The following is a 13,525-nucleotide window of genomic DNA, read 5'->3' on the forward strand; positions in this document are numbered from 1 at the left end:
AGAAACAACATATTTGCGAGTAATACCAGCAAGGGCCTTCCTTAGCCGAGTGGTCAGAGTCCACGACTAAAAAGCAAAGCCATGCTGAAGGTGTCTGGGATCGATTCCCGATCAGCCCAGGATCTTTTCGTAATGGAAATTTCTTTGACTTCCCTGGGAATAGAGTTTCATCGTACTTGCCACATAATATACGAATGTGAAAATGGCAACTTTGGCAATGCAAGCTCTCAGGTAATAACTATGGAAGTGCTCATTGAACACTAAGCTGAGAAGCAGGCTCTGTCCCAGTGAGAATGTAATGCCAAGAAAAAGAAGAAGAAGAATACCAGCATGGGCTGCATACATCAATAATATGCCATTTGAAGGACTCTGTGGTTCGGAAGCAAATAGTAAGTAACAGTTTTCAGCTTCAGTTGTCAAATTTCATAAATATGATGGCAGATATTGAACCGGCATACATTGTAGAACACCAAAATGGATTATCGCGTCAAAAAAATTGGTAGTCTACAACGAACATCGACCGGGTAAGTGCCGGCACCAGCACAATTGTGCTGGTCCCACTTTGTCCCCCCAGAAATATTTGCTGTGTGAATCAATTCTCATTTGGTCTTCACCATTTCAAAGAATGACTCTTTCACTCTCGATTCGTATCTGTGCATACCTAGAAAAAACGAATAGTTGAAAAGTTGCGACGGATAAAACTTTTTCAATTCTTACGGTGTTTGTTTACATTGTGTTTACCCTGAGCTGGTGTTTTCTATCTACGAAGTAAACAAAATCTGTTGTGCTTAATCACAAGTAGCAATGATAATTCAATAATCGAAATCAAAAAAGTTTAGTAAAACAATGATTTATTGGCTAAAAGAATCATTCAATGTGATGGGTGCCGAACAGCACAATTGTGCTGGTTCGTCCCGAAAGGGTTATACAACAGTGATGAAAAAACCTCAATATTCGTACACAACATCAACGTGATGGTTCTGACGGCGGCAAACCGCGTGACGACTGAAAGGTTCAGCCAATATTTGTGTACATGCTGGTCCTATACCTTCTAGTGAGTGTTTTGGAAAGCTCAAACAAGGCGCTTCGTTTTCGGGACGCCGGGAGTTCGGTTTTCGGTTCGTGGGTTTTGCTGGGCAATGTTTTGGAAAGCCCAAACAAGAGTAGTGTGTGATCTTTTGACCGTGACGCTTGCTCCTGCGGGAGCGGGTGAAGCGGTCAAGCAGGATTAAACGTGTTAGGCGCGCAGTGCAGTTGGGGGGGGGGAGAAGAGTGGCGTAATTCGCGGGCTTATTAAGTAGTGTGTGATCCTTTGACCGTGACGCTTGCTCCTGCCGGGGCAGGTGATGCGGTCAGAATCGATCATGTTACGTGTGTAGTGTAGTGAAAGTGTGTAGTATTTTGCGGTAAGCACAGTGCGGCGACGGGAGAAACAGCGTTACATCCTGGTAAATTCATTCTTTATTATTATTTACTCACCTATTACCCTATGAAACTAAATACGTGCCAGGGTCGAAAATTTAATTTTCGATTCAGGAAGTGTAAAAACATTTCAGATATCCATTTGATATCTGGGTGTTTTTATGCGGGGCTTACTGTATATGAAAATGACCTCAGAATGTGTGTGTATTTACTGCCATTCTTGAAATGGGTCGTTGGAATTTCAGTAGAGCTATCACCTTTCATCTCCTGGGCTAAAATTGTCTGCAGATATAAAGATATCGAAGGGTATCAATAAATACATGCATACAATTTTCTTCCATAAAAGCACTGCCGGTCAGTGGGAGGTGGATTGTACACACACACACACACACACACACACATGCTGGTCCTATACCTTCTAGTGATCACTAGATACCCGTGTAGATCTGAAGTTTTCAATTCACAGATTTGAATGGCCGATGACTCAAAACTTGCAAGAACTTAATAAAATGACTCTGCATGGGTTTCAACCTAGTTCGCAGGGCTCTGAAGAAAATTCTTTTCTCGGGGGTTACGTCCCAACTGGAACACAACCTGCTTCTTAGCTAAAGAACACTCATTACGCTCAAAGATCTGATGGCCTATACTAAAAGTAATTGTTTTATTTATTTATTTTATTTAGATGGTATTACATCATTTAATTTGATAAAACCTCGTTAACGATGTTACGCCAATTTACTCGGTCCATGGCTGTGTCTCTCCAACTTCGATTTTGGCCCACGTTCTCCAGATCTTGTTGCACCTGATCAAGCCACCAGTAGTTGTTGTAAAACATTAAATGATCATTGAGGTTGAGACTTGCTAAAATGTATTTTCATGATCCCTTGTACATTACGCCCAATAACCAACGAGAGATCACTGGTTACTAAACTGATGCAAATTTTGAACTTTTTGCTTCCCTATGCTTAAACGATGTCAATTATGTTGAAAATGATCCTCACAAAATTTGAAGTGATTCGGAAGAAATTTGATTGTGCACACGCTATTTGAAGTTTATTTGGAAAAGGCAAACATTTTGTTTTCAGTCCTCTAACTGCTCGTCACAATAATCTATGGAAAAGTGAACACACTCATCTCATGTGAAAACATCCCAGCTATGACTTTGCCGAAGACCATAATTTGATGGGACGTAAAGATAATTTGTTATTTTTGATCACAAAGTCTAAATCATGGTGAGATGATCAACACTGCTTTTTTGCTGTAGAACATAGTAGCCTGGATTACTTTGATCTATTCTTCCCGCCAGGAGCACCACTGTTGCCTGCCGAATAGTTGGTGAAGCATGCTACATGCAAACCAACTTTATGATGTGGAATACCAATTTATCCTGACGTCAAATCAAAAAGTGGTCTTCGACAAAGTTGTAGCTGGGAGGATTTTACATTAGAGGATTTTTTTCACTTTTCCATAAAATTTTATGACGAAGGGATAGAGGGCTGAGCACAAAATATTGGCGTTTTCCATAGTAATCTCCATATAAACTTCAAATAGCGTGTTCACAGTCAAATTTCTTCCAAATCACTTCAAACTTTGGGAGGATGCTATTTACCATAATTAAAATCGTTTAAGCATAAAGGAGCCAAAATTTCAAAATTTGCATCACTCTACTCGTTACTCTTTCCTATATGAAAACCTGCTTTCCATGGAGTCTGTGGCTAAACTGACATACCTTCCTAGTATCTCATATTTCAACCTATTAAGTTAAGTGCATAGGTGACACAAATTAAAACTAATAATATTAGCTCGAATTTTAGGACCAACGATACATAAGAGTTAGAAAAACGGCAAGATGGATCTACATAGGTCCGAGCCGTGTCCAAATCGGACGACACAGCAAATAAAAACAAAATTTAGAAAAATCTTATAAAAACATCATCAATTCCAGACAAACCAACGTGTACCATCACCCGGAAGGAGGTCAACGATGAGGACATTCTCATCTGTACCGCGATCGGCAGTCCCAAAGAGTCCGAGTTTGACTGGAGTCTCAAGTACGAAAACGACACACTGCAGAACCACAAAACGCGAGGCGATGCATACGAAAGCATCTTGGTGCTTGAAAATGACGTCTCGGCGATGCGAACCTACGTTTGCGTGGCCACCAATAGCGTCGGAATGGGAAAGCCCTGCGAAATTGAAGTTGCCGGTGAGTTTTTGCGTAAATAGATTGTTGAAGAAACAATCGTTCAATTGCTCCCATTTATTTTAGGCTACGTAGCGTGGTGGCTCAAAGGAGACATACTGACGCCATACATCCTAATTGCGGCCGTCGCTGCCCTGCTACTTGCAGTGATATTGATTTGTGTTATCATTATCTGCATTTGTCGCCGAAAGAGAAGGCAGGATAAGTGTAAGTATCGGTTGCTGCTTGAAACATACACCCGAACAAAAATGCACAATTTCTTCGCCCAGACAATGCCGCACTCTGTCTCTCTCTGTCTGTGTCTCTTTAGTATATAGAATCATCATTCCTTCTCCGGTCTGAAACGGACTGTTGTAGAATCAAGCGACAGGTAGTATGATTAGCGATTTGATTATTTTTACATCTAGTTGTGATTTCTAGACGTGTTATCATAGTGAAATAGTATTCCACCGATGAAAGCTTGTATGCTAACTCACCAGGTTTCAGCCAAAATCTTCATTAGTGATGATGCTAAGTCTATTTTAACATTTTTCAAAAGTTCCTCCGTTAGTTCTGCCATGGGAATACATTTTGACTGCTTATCTTGCAAAGTGTTAATTCTATTTTGCAACAATTTCAAGTAATTTTCATGGGAAAAAATTCTTAGCCAGTGTCTAAATGCTAGTGACATTCAGATTTCGCCGCCTTAAAGTGATGTCAATTGCCTTTTTTATAATTCAAATACAGTCGACTCTCCACATCTCGATGTTCTACATCTCGATATCTCTCCCTATGTCGATGATTTCATAAGTCCCTTCAGTCTGCATACATTTTCACTCTCCATATCTCGATATCCTCCTTATCTCGATATCTCCATATCTCGATGTGTTTCTGTTGAATTTTCGTTTTCAATTTTCTCTCCGTATGTCGATATGACCTATATCGAAGGTTGCTAGACCAAAGTTTTGGGATTCTAAACAAATTACGAGCCCAAAATGACGTCTGTTTGTGTATTACTTTCTTGGCAACGGAGTGTTTTTCAATCTAGTATTCATCAAAAATGTGTTCTTTGTTTCGATCTCTCCCTATCTCGATGGTCCCTTCGATATCGAGATGTGGAGAGGCGACTGTAATAAGGAATATTCTTAGGTAGATGAAAAAACTGAATTTAGTACTATACCATTTAATTCCACTAGAGTTTGTATCCTTTGACAGATACGCGTATTTCGACCTCAACTGTAAGGCCGTCTTCAGTGTCGTGTACGTCGTGTCTAGTACACGACACTGAAGACGGCCTTACAGTTGAGGTCGAAATACGCGTATCTGTCAAAGAATACAAACTCTAGTGGAATTAAATGGTATAGTACTAAATTCGGGTTTTTCATCTACTTACAGCTCGAAGATTTATTATCAATATTCTAAGGTTTACAATAATAGCAGTCAAAAATTCCATGGTTTGACTTTACTCATTGTAGATACTTTTCTAATGCACGCTTCATCTCCATTCCACAATCACTACCAACAGTAGTCTCATTAGCTCTGATAACTTTAACCTCTCACTGCCATAAACGATTCAAAGTTACTCATTTCGCTTTTTCTCTCGTTTTTCTATTCCATCCTCACTATCTAAACTATGTTTAACAAAAATTTAAATTCAACGTTCAAATAATTTATGTTGTTCGTTTCGTTTTCGCCACATTTAACCACTCATATGTTAAACTTCAAAAATCGATCCAACAAAAACTCGATCAATGTTTGTTTCCTGTACGCGTGTTCGTGCTGTCCTGTTCGTTTCGATAATCCAACAACAAAAACTGCCAATGCCACGCACCAAAAACACAAACACGCTCTCACACGATCAACCGCAAACGCCATAGCGTCCATTCAAATCGAGGAAATTGAAGATGCGGAGTTCTCGTTCATGAAGAACCAAAGGTAAGAGCAGCTTATTGTAACGATTTAAATATTTATTATTTATTATTTTATCTTAACAATAGTACTAGAATCTAAAACAATTTAAAAAGTTCTACTTATTGCATGATCATTTAACTCGAAATAACTTCTTCCTGAGTAGTTAAAAATTCTCTCAGAATTAAAGGACTCTAATTTAATTTTCATATTGAAAAAATCATTATCCATAATATTGATGTTTGCATTTGAGATGCAAATCTTGTCTAAACGTCCTCCAAATGCGGTAACACAAAACAATCAAAGGACACCTAGCAACGATTACATAAATCACCGCCACCCTAGCAAGAAAAATCCATCTTTGACATCGCATAACTTGTGGAAAATCTTACCGCATTTGGTGTTCCCGCTTTTGATATTTGCATTTAAAACGCACACAGCAATAATGAGGCTCACGAAAAAGGATGACCATTGATTCTCTTATAAAACTCATATCAAACGATATTTTCTATGAATTCTTCAATAATTCACCACTCTAATAAGAATACACAAGACCGCTTAGGGACCGTCCATAAATGACGTAGCATTTTATGGGGGAGGGGGGAGTCCACGATTTTGCTACGAGCCATGTATTAGGTATAGGAAAATAGGCTACGATGGGGGAGGGGGGTGTCAAAAATTGTCCAAAAAATGCTTCGTCATTTATGGACGCTGCCTTAGGGGCCTTCGTTAGCCGAGTAGTTAGAATCCACGGGTACAAATCAAAACCAAGCTGAAGGGTTAGTTTCCCGGTCGGTCCAGAAAATTTTCGTAAAGGAAATTTTCTTGGCTTCCCTGGTAAATAGTAATTTTAGCAAATAATGCTCTCAGCTAAGAACTATGGAAGTAAATACACTAAGCTGATAAGAAGGCTATGACGTTATGTTCAGAAGAACCATTCAATTCGACCTATTTTTTAAATGAAATGTCTGGCACACTTTACACTGCGGAACACGGTTTTGACTTGAGCATCAAAATACAGCTATTTATTTAATTAAGGTTTGTTAAATCCATTGCCGTTTTCAAATATATCATAACACGTCTAGTTTTTGAGATATTGACTGCTAAACATCCAAAATTTTACCATTTTGGACAACTTTCATGCAAGCTTGTCAGCTTGCATGACAATTTATTTACTTAAGCTAAGTATGTTGTTCCGCTCAAGAAAAGTAAAAATTCTTTCTGCCCAAAAAATGCTCAAGAAATTTTCTACAGTGAGCTCCATTTGAATTGACATTTCTTTTCAACTGCGTACTGCGATCAAAGAAAAATGCTTTTCTTGAGCATTTCTTGCAAGAAATATTCCACGCATCCAGATAGGCGATTACTTTTCTGTTGAAGTGCATACTTCGCTTTAATTTACCACAGAATTCAAATTCATGTGTTGAACAATACCTATCAACAAAGTTCATAATACTTTAATGCCTGAACAGGCTCAACAAAATGTGGCCTACCAAATTTCGAAACCAATCCAGAATCTCCAGAGATTTTTTTTTTCTATTTTTATTAACGAGATTTTTAGCCCTGGGCTAGTTCATCTCGGGACCAACGCACAATATTTCGATCGGCCGAAATCGTTAACTTAATTCTGTAGCACCTTTCAACGTGATTTTTTCGGAATGGTGTCTTCGGACGAAAATTCTCTAAAAATATAGCGCATATATTGACGGTAAATGTTAGTTCGCAACTTTGCCACGGGTGGCGCTGTGAAAATATTTTTTTTTAAATGACGATCTTTAAATATGATGTCTTCGGCAAAGTTGTAGATAATTCAAATACAAACAACTTTGCCAAAGACACCTAGTGTGTATTCAGCCGCATTTCCAAAATACGGGAGTATTTTATGAACGACCCCCTAAAACTAGTTTTTCTCGTATATTTTGAAAATGTGAAGTTTCCGGTAGCAACAATGTTCTACAAAATTGTGTAAACAGTCAAAATGAATCATTCTCTGGAAGACACCAGGTTTCTAAAGACCAAGGAAAAGCAGTTATAACCATTTAAGTGCAAAAACCAGTCATTTTTAAGGTCCGTGTATTTATTCGGGTGGCAGCTGGTGGCAGATGAAACCTAGTAGGGTTAAAAATATACCATTAGTAGTTGTAAATGTCGATAGTGTCATTAGTATCCACGAGTATCCCTTTTACTTAGAGGAAGTTTCATCAATGAGTCTTATTACCCTGAAGTACTTAGTTATGTGATGGGTAGAGGGCTATGTGACTCCAAACTTCTTCTTTTTCTTCTCCTTGACACATTTTTCATCTTTATACACACACACACACACACACACACACACACACACACACACACACACACACACACACACACACACACACACACTCAATAGGTTAACCGCAGTGGAGGTAACTCAGCTAAACCTCAACCACTGTGACACAGCGCAACAGCTGCTGTGGAAGTCCGTATCGGAATCGAAGTGCGACGTAGCTATCCTTGCCGAGCCGTATCGAGTACCAGCTGGAAACGGTAACTGGATCGCTGATAAGGCGAAGACAGCGGCAATCTGGACGATGGGGAGGTATCCTATCCAGGAAATAGTGTTCCAGGCGGACGAAGGCTTCGTTATTGCAAAGCTTAACGATGTGTACGTGTGTAGCTGCTACGCACCCCCCCGCTGGACATTGGACCAGTTCAACGAGATGCTGGACGAGCTAACCGATAAGCTAGCCGACCGGAGACCAGTCGTCATCGCTGGCGACTTCAATGCTTGGGCAGTTGAGTGGGGCAGCCGTCTCACCAACCCAAGAGGGCGTAGTCTACTAGAAGCGCTGGCAAGGCTGGACGTAGACTTGGGTAACGAAGGAACAACCAGCACCTACCGTAGAGATGGCCGGGAATCAATAATCGACATCACTTTCTGTAGTCCTGTGTTGACGGGAGGCCTGAACTGGAGAGTCTGCGATGGGTACACTCATAGCGATCATCAGGAGGTCCGGTATAGAATTGGTGGAAGAACACAATGCTCACAGAGAGCGAGTACATCTCATGAGCAGATGTGGAAAACGAAACGTTTTAACGAAGAGCTTTTCGTGGAAGCCCTCAGAAGAGAAGAGCAGGTTCTGAACTTGAGATCGGAGGAGTTAACGGCTGCGATGGTACAAGCATGCGACATTGCCATGCCACGGAAGGTCGAGCCGAAATACAGACGTCGTCCGGTATACTGGTGGAATGAGACACTTGGCAACCTCCGCAAAAGATGTCTCCAAGCCAGGAGACGGATGCAAAGAGCCAAAACCGATGGTGAGAGGGAAGAGCGAAGAGTAACATTGAGGGCGGCGAAAGCCGATCTGAAAAGAGAAATTTCGCTGAGCAAGAGAACGTGCTTCAAGGAGTTGTGTCGCGATGCCAATGCAAATCCGTGGGGAGATGCATACAGGGTGGCGATGGCCAAGATCAGTGGTCCAGCCGTACCCGCTGAAACATGCCCAGAGAAGTTGCAGATTATCGTCGACGGGTTGTTCCCACAACACGCGCCAACGGTCTGGCCACCGACACCGTATGGCCAGGAAGGTGAAGAAAGAGCAATCATTACCAATGAGGAGCTCATAGAGGCGGCCAAGAAAATGAAGCCGAAGAAAGCGCCTGGCCCTGATGGTATCCCCAACGTAGCGTTGAAAGCAGCTATCACGGCCAACCCAGATATGTTCCGGACATCACTCCAGATCTGCTTAGATGAGGGACATTTCCCAGCACAGTGGAAAAGGCAAAAACTGGTTCTGCTACCGAAACCGGGTAAGCCCCCCGGTGAACCAGGCTCGTTTCGGCCGATATGTTTGCTTGACACACTCGGAAAGCTGTTGGAGAGGATCATCCTCAATAGACTGATGGCGTTCACTGAGGGAGAGCGTGGACTGTCGGAGTGGCAGTATGGATTCCGGAAAGGAAAGTCAACGGTAGATGCCATCAAAACAGTGATTGACACAGCCGACAAAGCAAGGACAAAAAAACGTAGAGGTAACCGTTACTGTGCTGTCGTGACGATAGATGTGAGAAACGCCTTTAACAGTGCAAGCTGGGAAGCCATTGCTGTGGCGTTACATAAAATGAAGGTTCCGGATTATCTGTGCAAGATACTAGGAAGCTACTTTGAAAACCGGGTCTTGAGCTACAGCACTAGCGAAGGACAGAAGACGAGGTCGGTAAATGCGGGAGTTCCACAGGGCTCTATCCTGGGTCCAACGTTGTGGAATGCTATGTACGACGGAGTGCTGACGCTTAGGCTGCCAACAGGCGTCAAAATCGTTGGATTTGCAGACGACATCACGCTTGTGGTCATTGGTGACTCACTGGAAAGGGTGGAGGTTCTCGCTACAGAAGCAGTGGACGCAGTCGAAAACTGGATGTACGAGAAGAAACTGGTGATAGCCCACCAAAAAACGGAGCTGTTGCTTATCAGCAATCGAAAAGTGGTGCAGAAGGCTGAGATTACAGTGGGAGAACACACCATAGCCTCAAAGCGGGAGCTAAAACACCTCGGCGTAATGATCGACGATCGGCTGAACTTCAACTGCCATGTCGATTACGCGTGCGAGAAAGCAGCAAGGGCAGTCACGGCGCTGTCCAGGATCATGCCGAATAACTCGGCGATTTGCAGCAGTAAGCGGAGGCTATTGTCTAGCGTGGCTACGTCGATCCTGAGGTACGCTAGCCCGGCGTGGGGAACCGCAATGAAGACGAAGAGGAACCGAGTCAAGCTTAGCAGCACGTATAGGCTGATGGCCATGCGGGTAGCGAGTGCCTACCGAACCATATCTTCGGAGGCAGTATGCGTGATTGCCGGAATGGTCCCTATCGGCTACGTTTTGGAAGAGGATAAGGAGTGCTACGAAGCTAGTAGTACTAGAGGAGCCCGGAAGATTGCCCGAGCCGACACGATGGTGAAATGGCAACGCGAGTGGGATACCGCTGAGAAGGGAAGGTGGACTTATCGCCTTATTCCAAATCTGGCGAAATGGGTGAGCAGATCCCATGGAGAAGTCAACTTCCACTTGACGCAGTTCTTGTCAGGTCACGGCTGCTTCAAGAAATATCTGCACAGGTTCGGCCACGCAGAGTCGCCGCTCTGCGCTGAGTGCCCAGTCGTAGAGGAGTCGCCGGAACACGTCATTTTCGAGTGTCCACGTTTTGCTGCGGAACGTAGCGAGATGACAGCGGTCTGCGGTGCTGACGTAACCGTAGACAACGTAGTGGATAGAATGTGTAGCGATGAGGTGATGTGGAACGCGGTGAACATGGCGGTGACGAAAATAATGTCATTGCTTCAGCGGAAGTGGAGGGAGGAACAAGCCGGTGAACCGGAAGTCAGTCTCCAACCGGAATCGCCGAACCGACCTCGGCACCCAACCGGTAGGTAAGCTTGATCCACCGTCGGGGACAAGACCGAGTAGATCGTGGAAAAGCCCCGGAAATTGTAGGCTTCGTGGCCATGCGGTTAGCGGCGTCAGTCGTTTAGGCATATTGTGCCATGAAGTGTGGGTTCGATTCCCACTCCAGTCGGTGGAAACTTTTCGTCAAACGAAAAATTCATCATTGGGCTACTGGGTGTTTCGTGTTGTCCGTTGCCTAATGTTTGTGATTGTTCAGTCTGTGCAGCCTTGAGCTGAAGACGGTGTAAATTGTCTTGCCAAATTGGTCGTCAGGGCACCTGTGAACCGGAAGTCATCCACCAACCGGAATCGCAGGATCGACCTTGGCACCTATCCGGGCAGCATCGGTACCGGAAGAACTTCCACCTCCGGGGAAGTCTTCGTCGGGGTAGGGTAGATTCACCGCCGGGGACTATCCGAATAGTGCGCGAGAACCTGGAGTGCTAAATGGCATGCGTCCAGCACCGAGAGAACTTCCTTCGTCAGGGAGTTTCTGGCACCCATGGTATCGTGAGCCGAATGGCTGAATATGGCATGTTTAGATCACAAACTAGGAATACTAACAAATTATTAATGGGAGCCGAAGGGCTCAGCATGGCATGGATTAGGAACTAACAAATTAATGATGGAGCCGAAGGGCTTAATGAAGGGTGCGCGTAGCATGTGTCGCCTCCTCTTCGAAGTAATACCGCAAGGTGGTGCCGGAGAAGAATTCTTTACGGTGACGGTGTACCTAGGAGACTGTTTTTTAGTGGGTAGGCGCCCCATTGCGAATCCCACACAGTGCCAAACCATACACTGTGGCATGAGCATGAACAAATACAGGCCAGTCTTGAGAAGATTTTTTTAACTCCTAGAGATGCATGAAAAAAAAAAAAAAAAAAAAAAAAAAAACACTCAATAGGTTACTTTATATTTTTATGAAGAAAGTTCTCAATTAGTCTTTACAAAATGACTCGCCATACAACTATTTTTCGCTTGCAGTTTTAGCTATTTTTCGTACATAGACACTATAGTAAGTGCAAGCAAATTTGGTGAAATATTCTGTTGAGAAAAGAATAAATCATTGAATCACTATTCTGTGAATCAAATCAGTGTTTAAATGTTAACGCAGTTCTTATGGCTGCGACACTCATTTACAAAATGATCTGATATTGAGGCACTTGCCTGATTTTGGATTTGAATTTGATACATCACTTAATTTGCTACTCACCGCATCGTTCTTGCACGTGTCATGTAGTAAACACTAGCCTGCTAGTTTATCTTTTTGGTCTTTTAGTGCTATTATTCGACCAATTAAGCGTGTCAGCTGTATAATGCTAGCACGCAGAGCGAATTAAAGTTCTATTTGGTTACTTGGGATGTACGAAAAAACGCAAAAATCTCAAGTGAAAAATAGTTGTAGGGCGAGTCATTTCGTAAAGCGTCTTTTCAGGAGATTGAGAACCTTCTTCAAAAATGTATTCGGAACCTATTAGTTGTGCGTAATGATAAAGAATGTGTCAAAAAGAAGAAAAAGAAGAAGTATGGAGCCACATAGCCCTCTACCCATCATATAACTAAGTACTACAGGGTAATAAGAGTCATTGACGAAACTTCCTCTAAGTAAAAGGGATACTCGTGGATACTAATGAAACTATCGACATTTACAACTACGAATGATGTATTTTGAATCCTACTAGGTTTCATCTGCCACCAGCTGCCACCCGAATATATACACGGACCCCAAAAATCACTGATTTTTGCACTTAAATGGTTATAACTGCTTTTCCTTGATCTTTAGAAGACTAGTGTCTTCCAGAGAATGATTCATTTTGACTGTTTACATAATTTTGTAGAACATTGTTGCTTCCGGAAACTTCGTATTTTCAAAATATCGAAGAAAAACTAGTTTTAGGGGGTCGTTCATAAAATACTCCCGTATTTTGGAAATGCGGCTGAATACACACTAGGTGTCTTTGGCAAAGTTGTTTGTATTTGAAGTATCTACAACTTTGCCAAAGACATCATATTTAAAGATCGTCATTTCAAAAAAAATATTTTCGCAGCGCCGCCCGTGGCAAAGTTGCGAACTAACATTTACCGTCAATATATGCGCTATATTTTTAGAAAATTTTCGTCCGAAGACACCATTCCGAAAAAATCACGTTTAAAGGTGCTACAGAATTAAGTTCACGATTTCGGCCGATCGAAATACTGTGCAACGGCTTTACTTCCCTTCCGAAGGAAGTCGTCACTGAAAATTTTTTAGTGACTATCTCGGGAATGGGATTCGATCCCAGGTCATCGGCGTGAGAGGCGTGTGTTCTAACCACTACACCAGGTCCGTCCCCATCTCCAGAGATCTTCCGAAGCCCAGTGAACCACGTATCGTATAACAATGTGTGGTAAAAATCCCATACTTGTACATCTTAAATCAGAATCGCACAAAATTCTAAAATAAAATGAATCAACATAAATTGTATATAATTTTTCCCTACGATTTATTATCGACAAACTTTGTTGACAACAAACCATGTCGTAAATAAAATAATCTAGGATTGTGGCAAGTTGCATAAACTGACAGATCATATATCAAGCCAGCATACCA

General features: G+C 42.3%; 1 protein-coding gene across 16 annotated transcripts in view; it reads left to right on the plus strand.

Annotated features, from left to right (window-relative positions):
- The window catches only part of LOC5564135 (hemicentin-1), a 409,831-nt gene that overhangs the window by 347,921 nt on the left and 48,385 nt on the right, over window positions 1-13,525 (plus strand). For 14 of the 16 annotated variants that reach the window (XM_021855423.1, XM_021855424.1, XM_021855425.1 and 11 more), the window contains 3 exons: window positions 3,368-3,628; window positions 3,692-3,832; window positions 5,482-5,539. In XM_021855423.1, coding sequence (XP_021711115.1) covers window positions 3,368-3,628; window positions 3,692-3,832; window positions 5,482-5,539 — 460 coding nt within the window. The remainder of the gene's footprint in view (window positions 1-3,367; window positions 3,629-3,691; window positions 3,833-5,481; window positions 5,540-13,525) is intronic. The other 2 variants (XM_021855437.1, XM_021855436.1) reach the window with 1 other exon arrangement.

This window comes from Aedes aegypti, chromosome 3 (assembly GCF_002204515.2).
Source record: "Aedes aegypti strain LVP_AGWG chromosome 3, AaegL5.0 Primary Assembly, whole genome shotgun sequence".
Classification (NCBI taxonomy): Eukaryota; Metazoa; Arthropoda; class Insecta; order Diptera; family Culicidae; genus Aedes; species Aedes aegypti.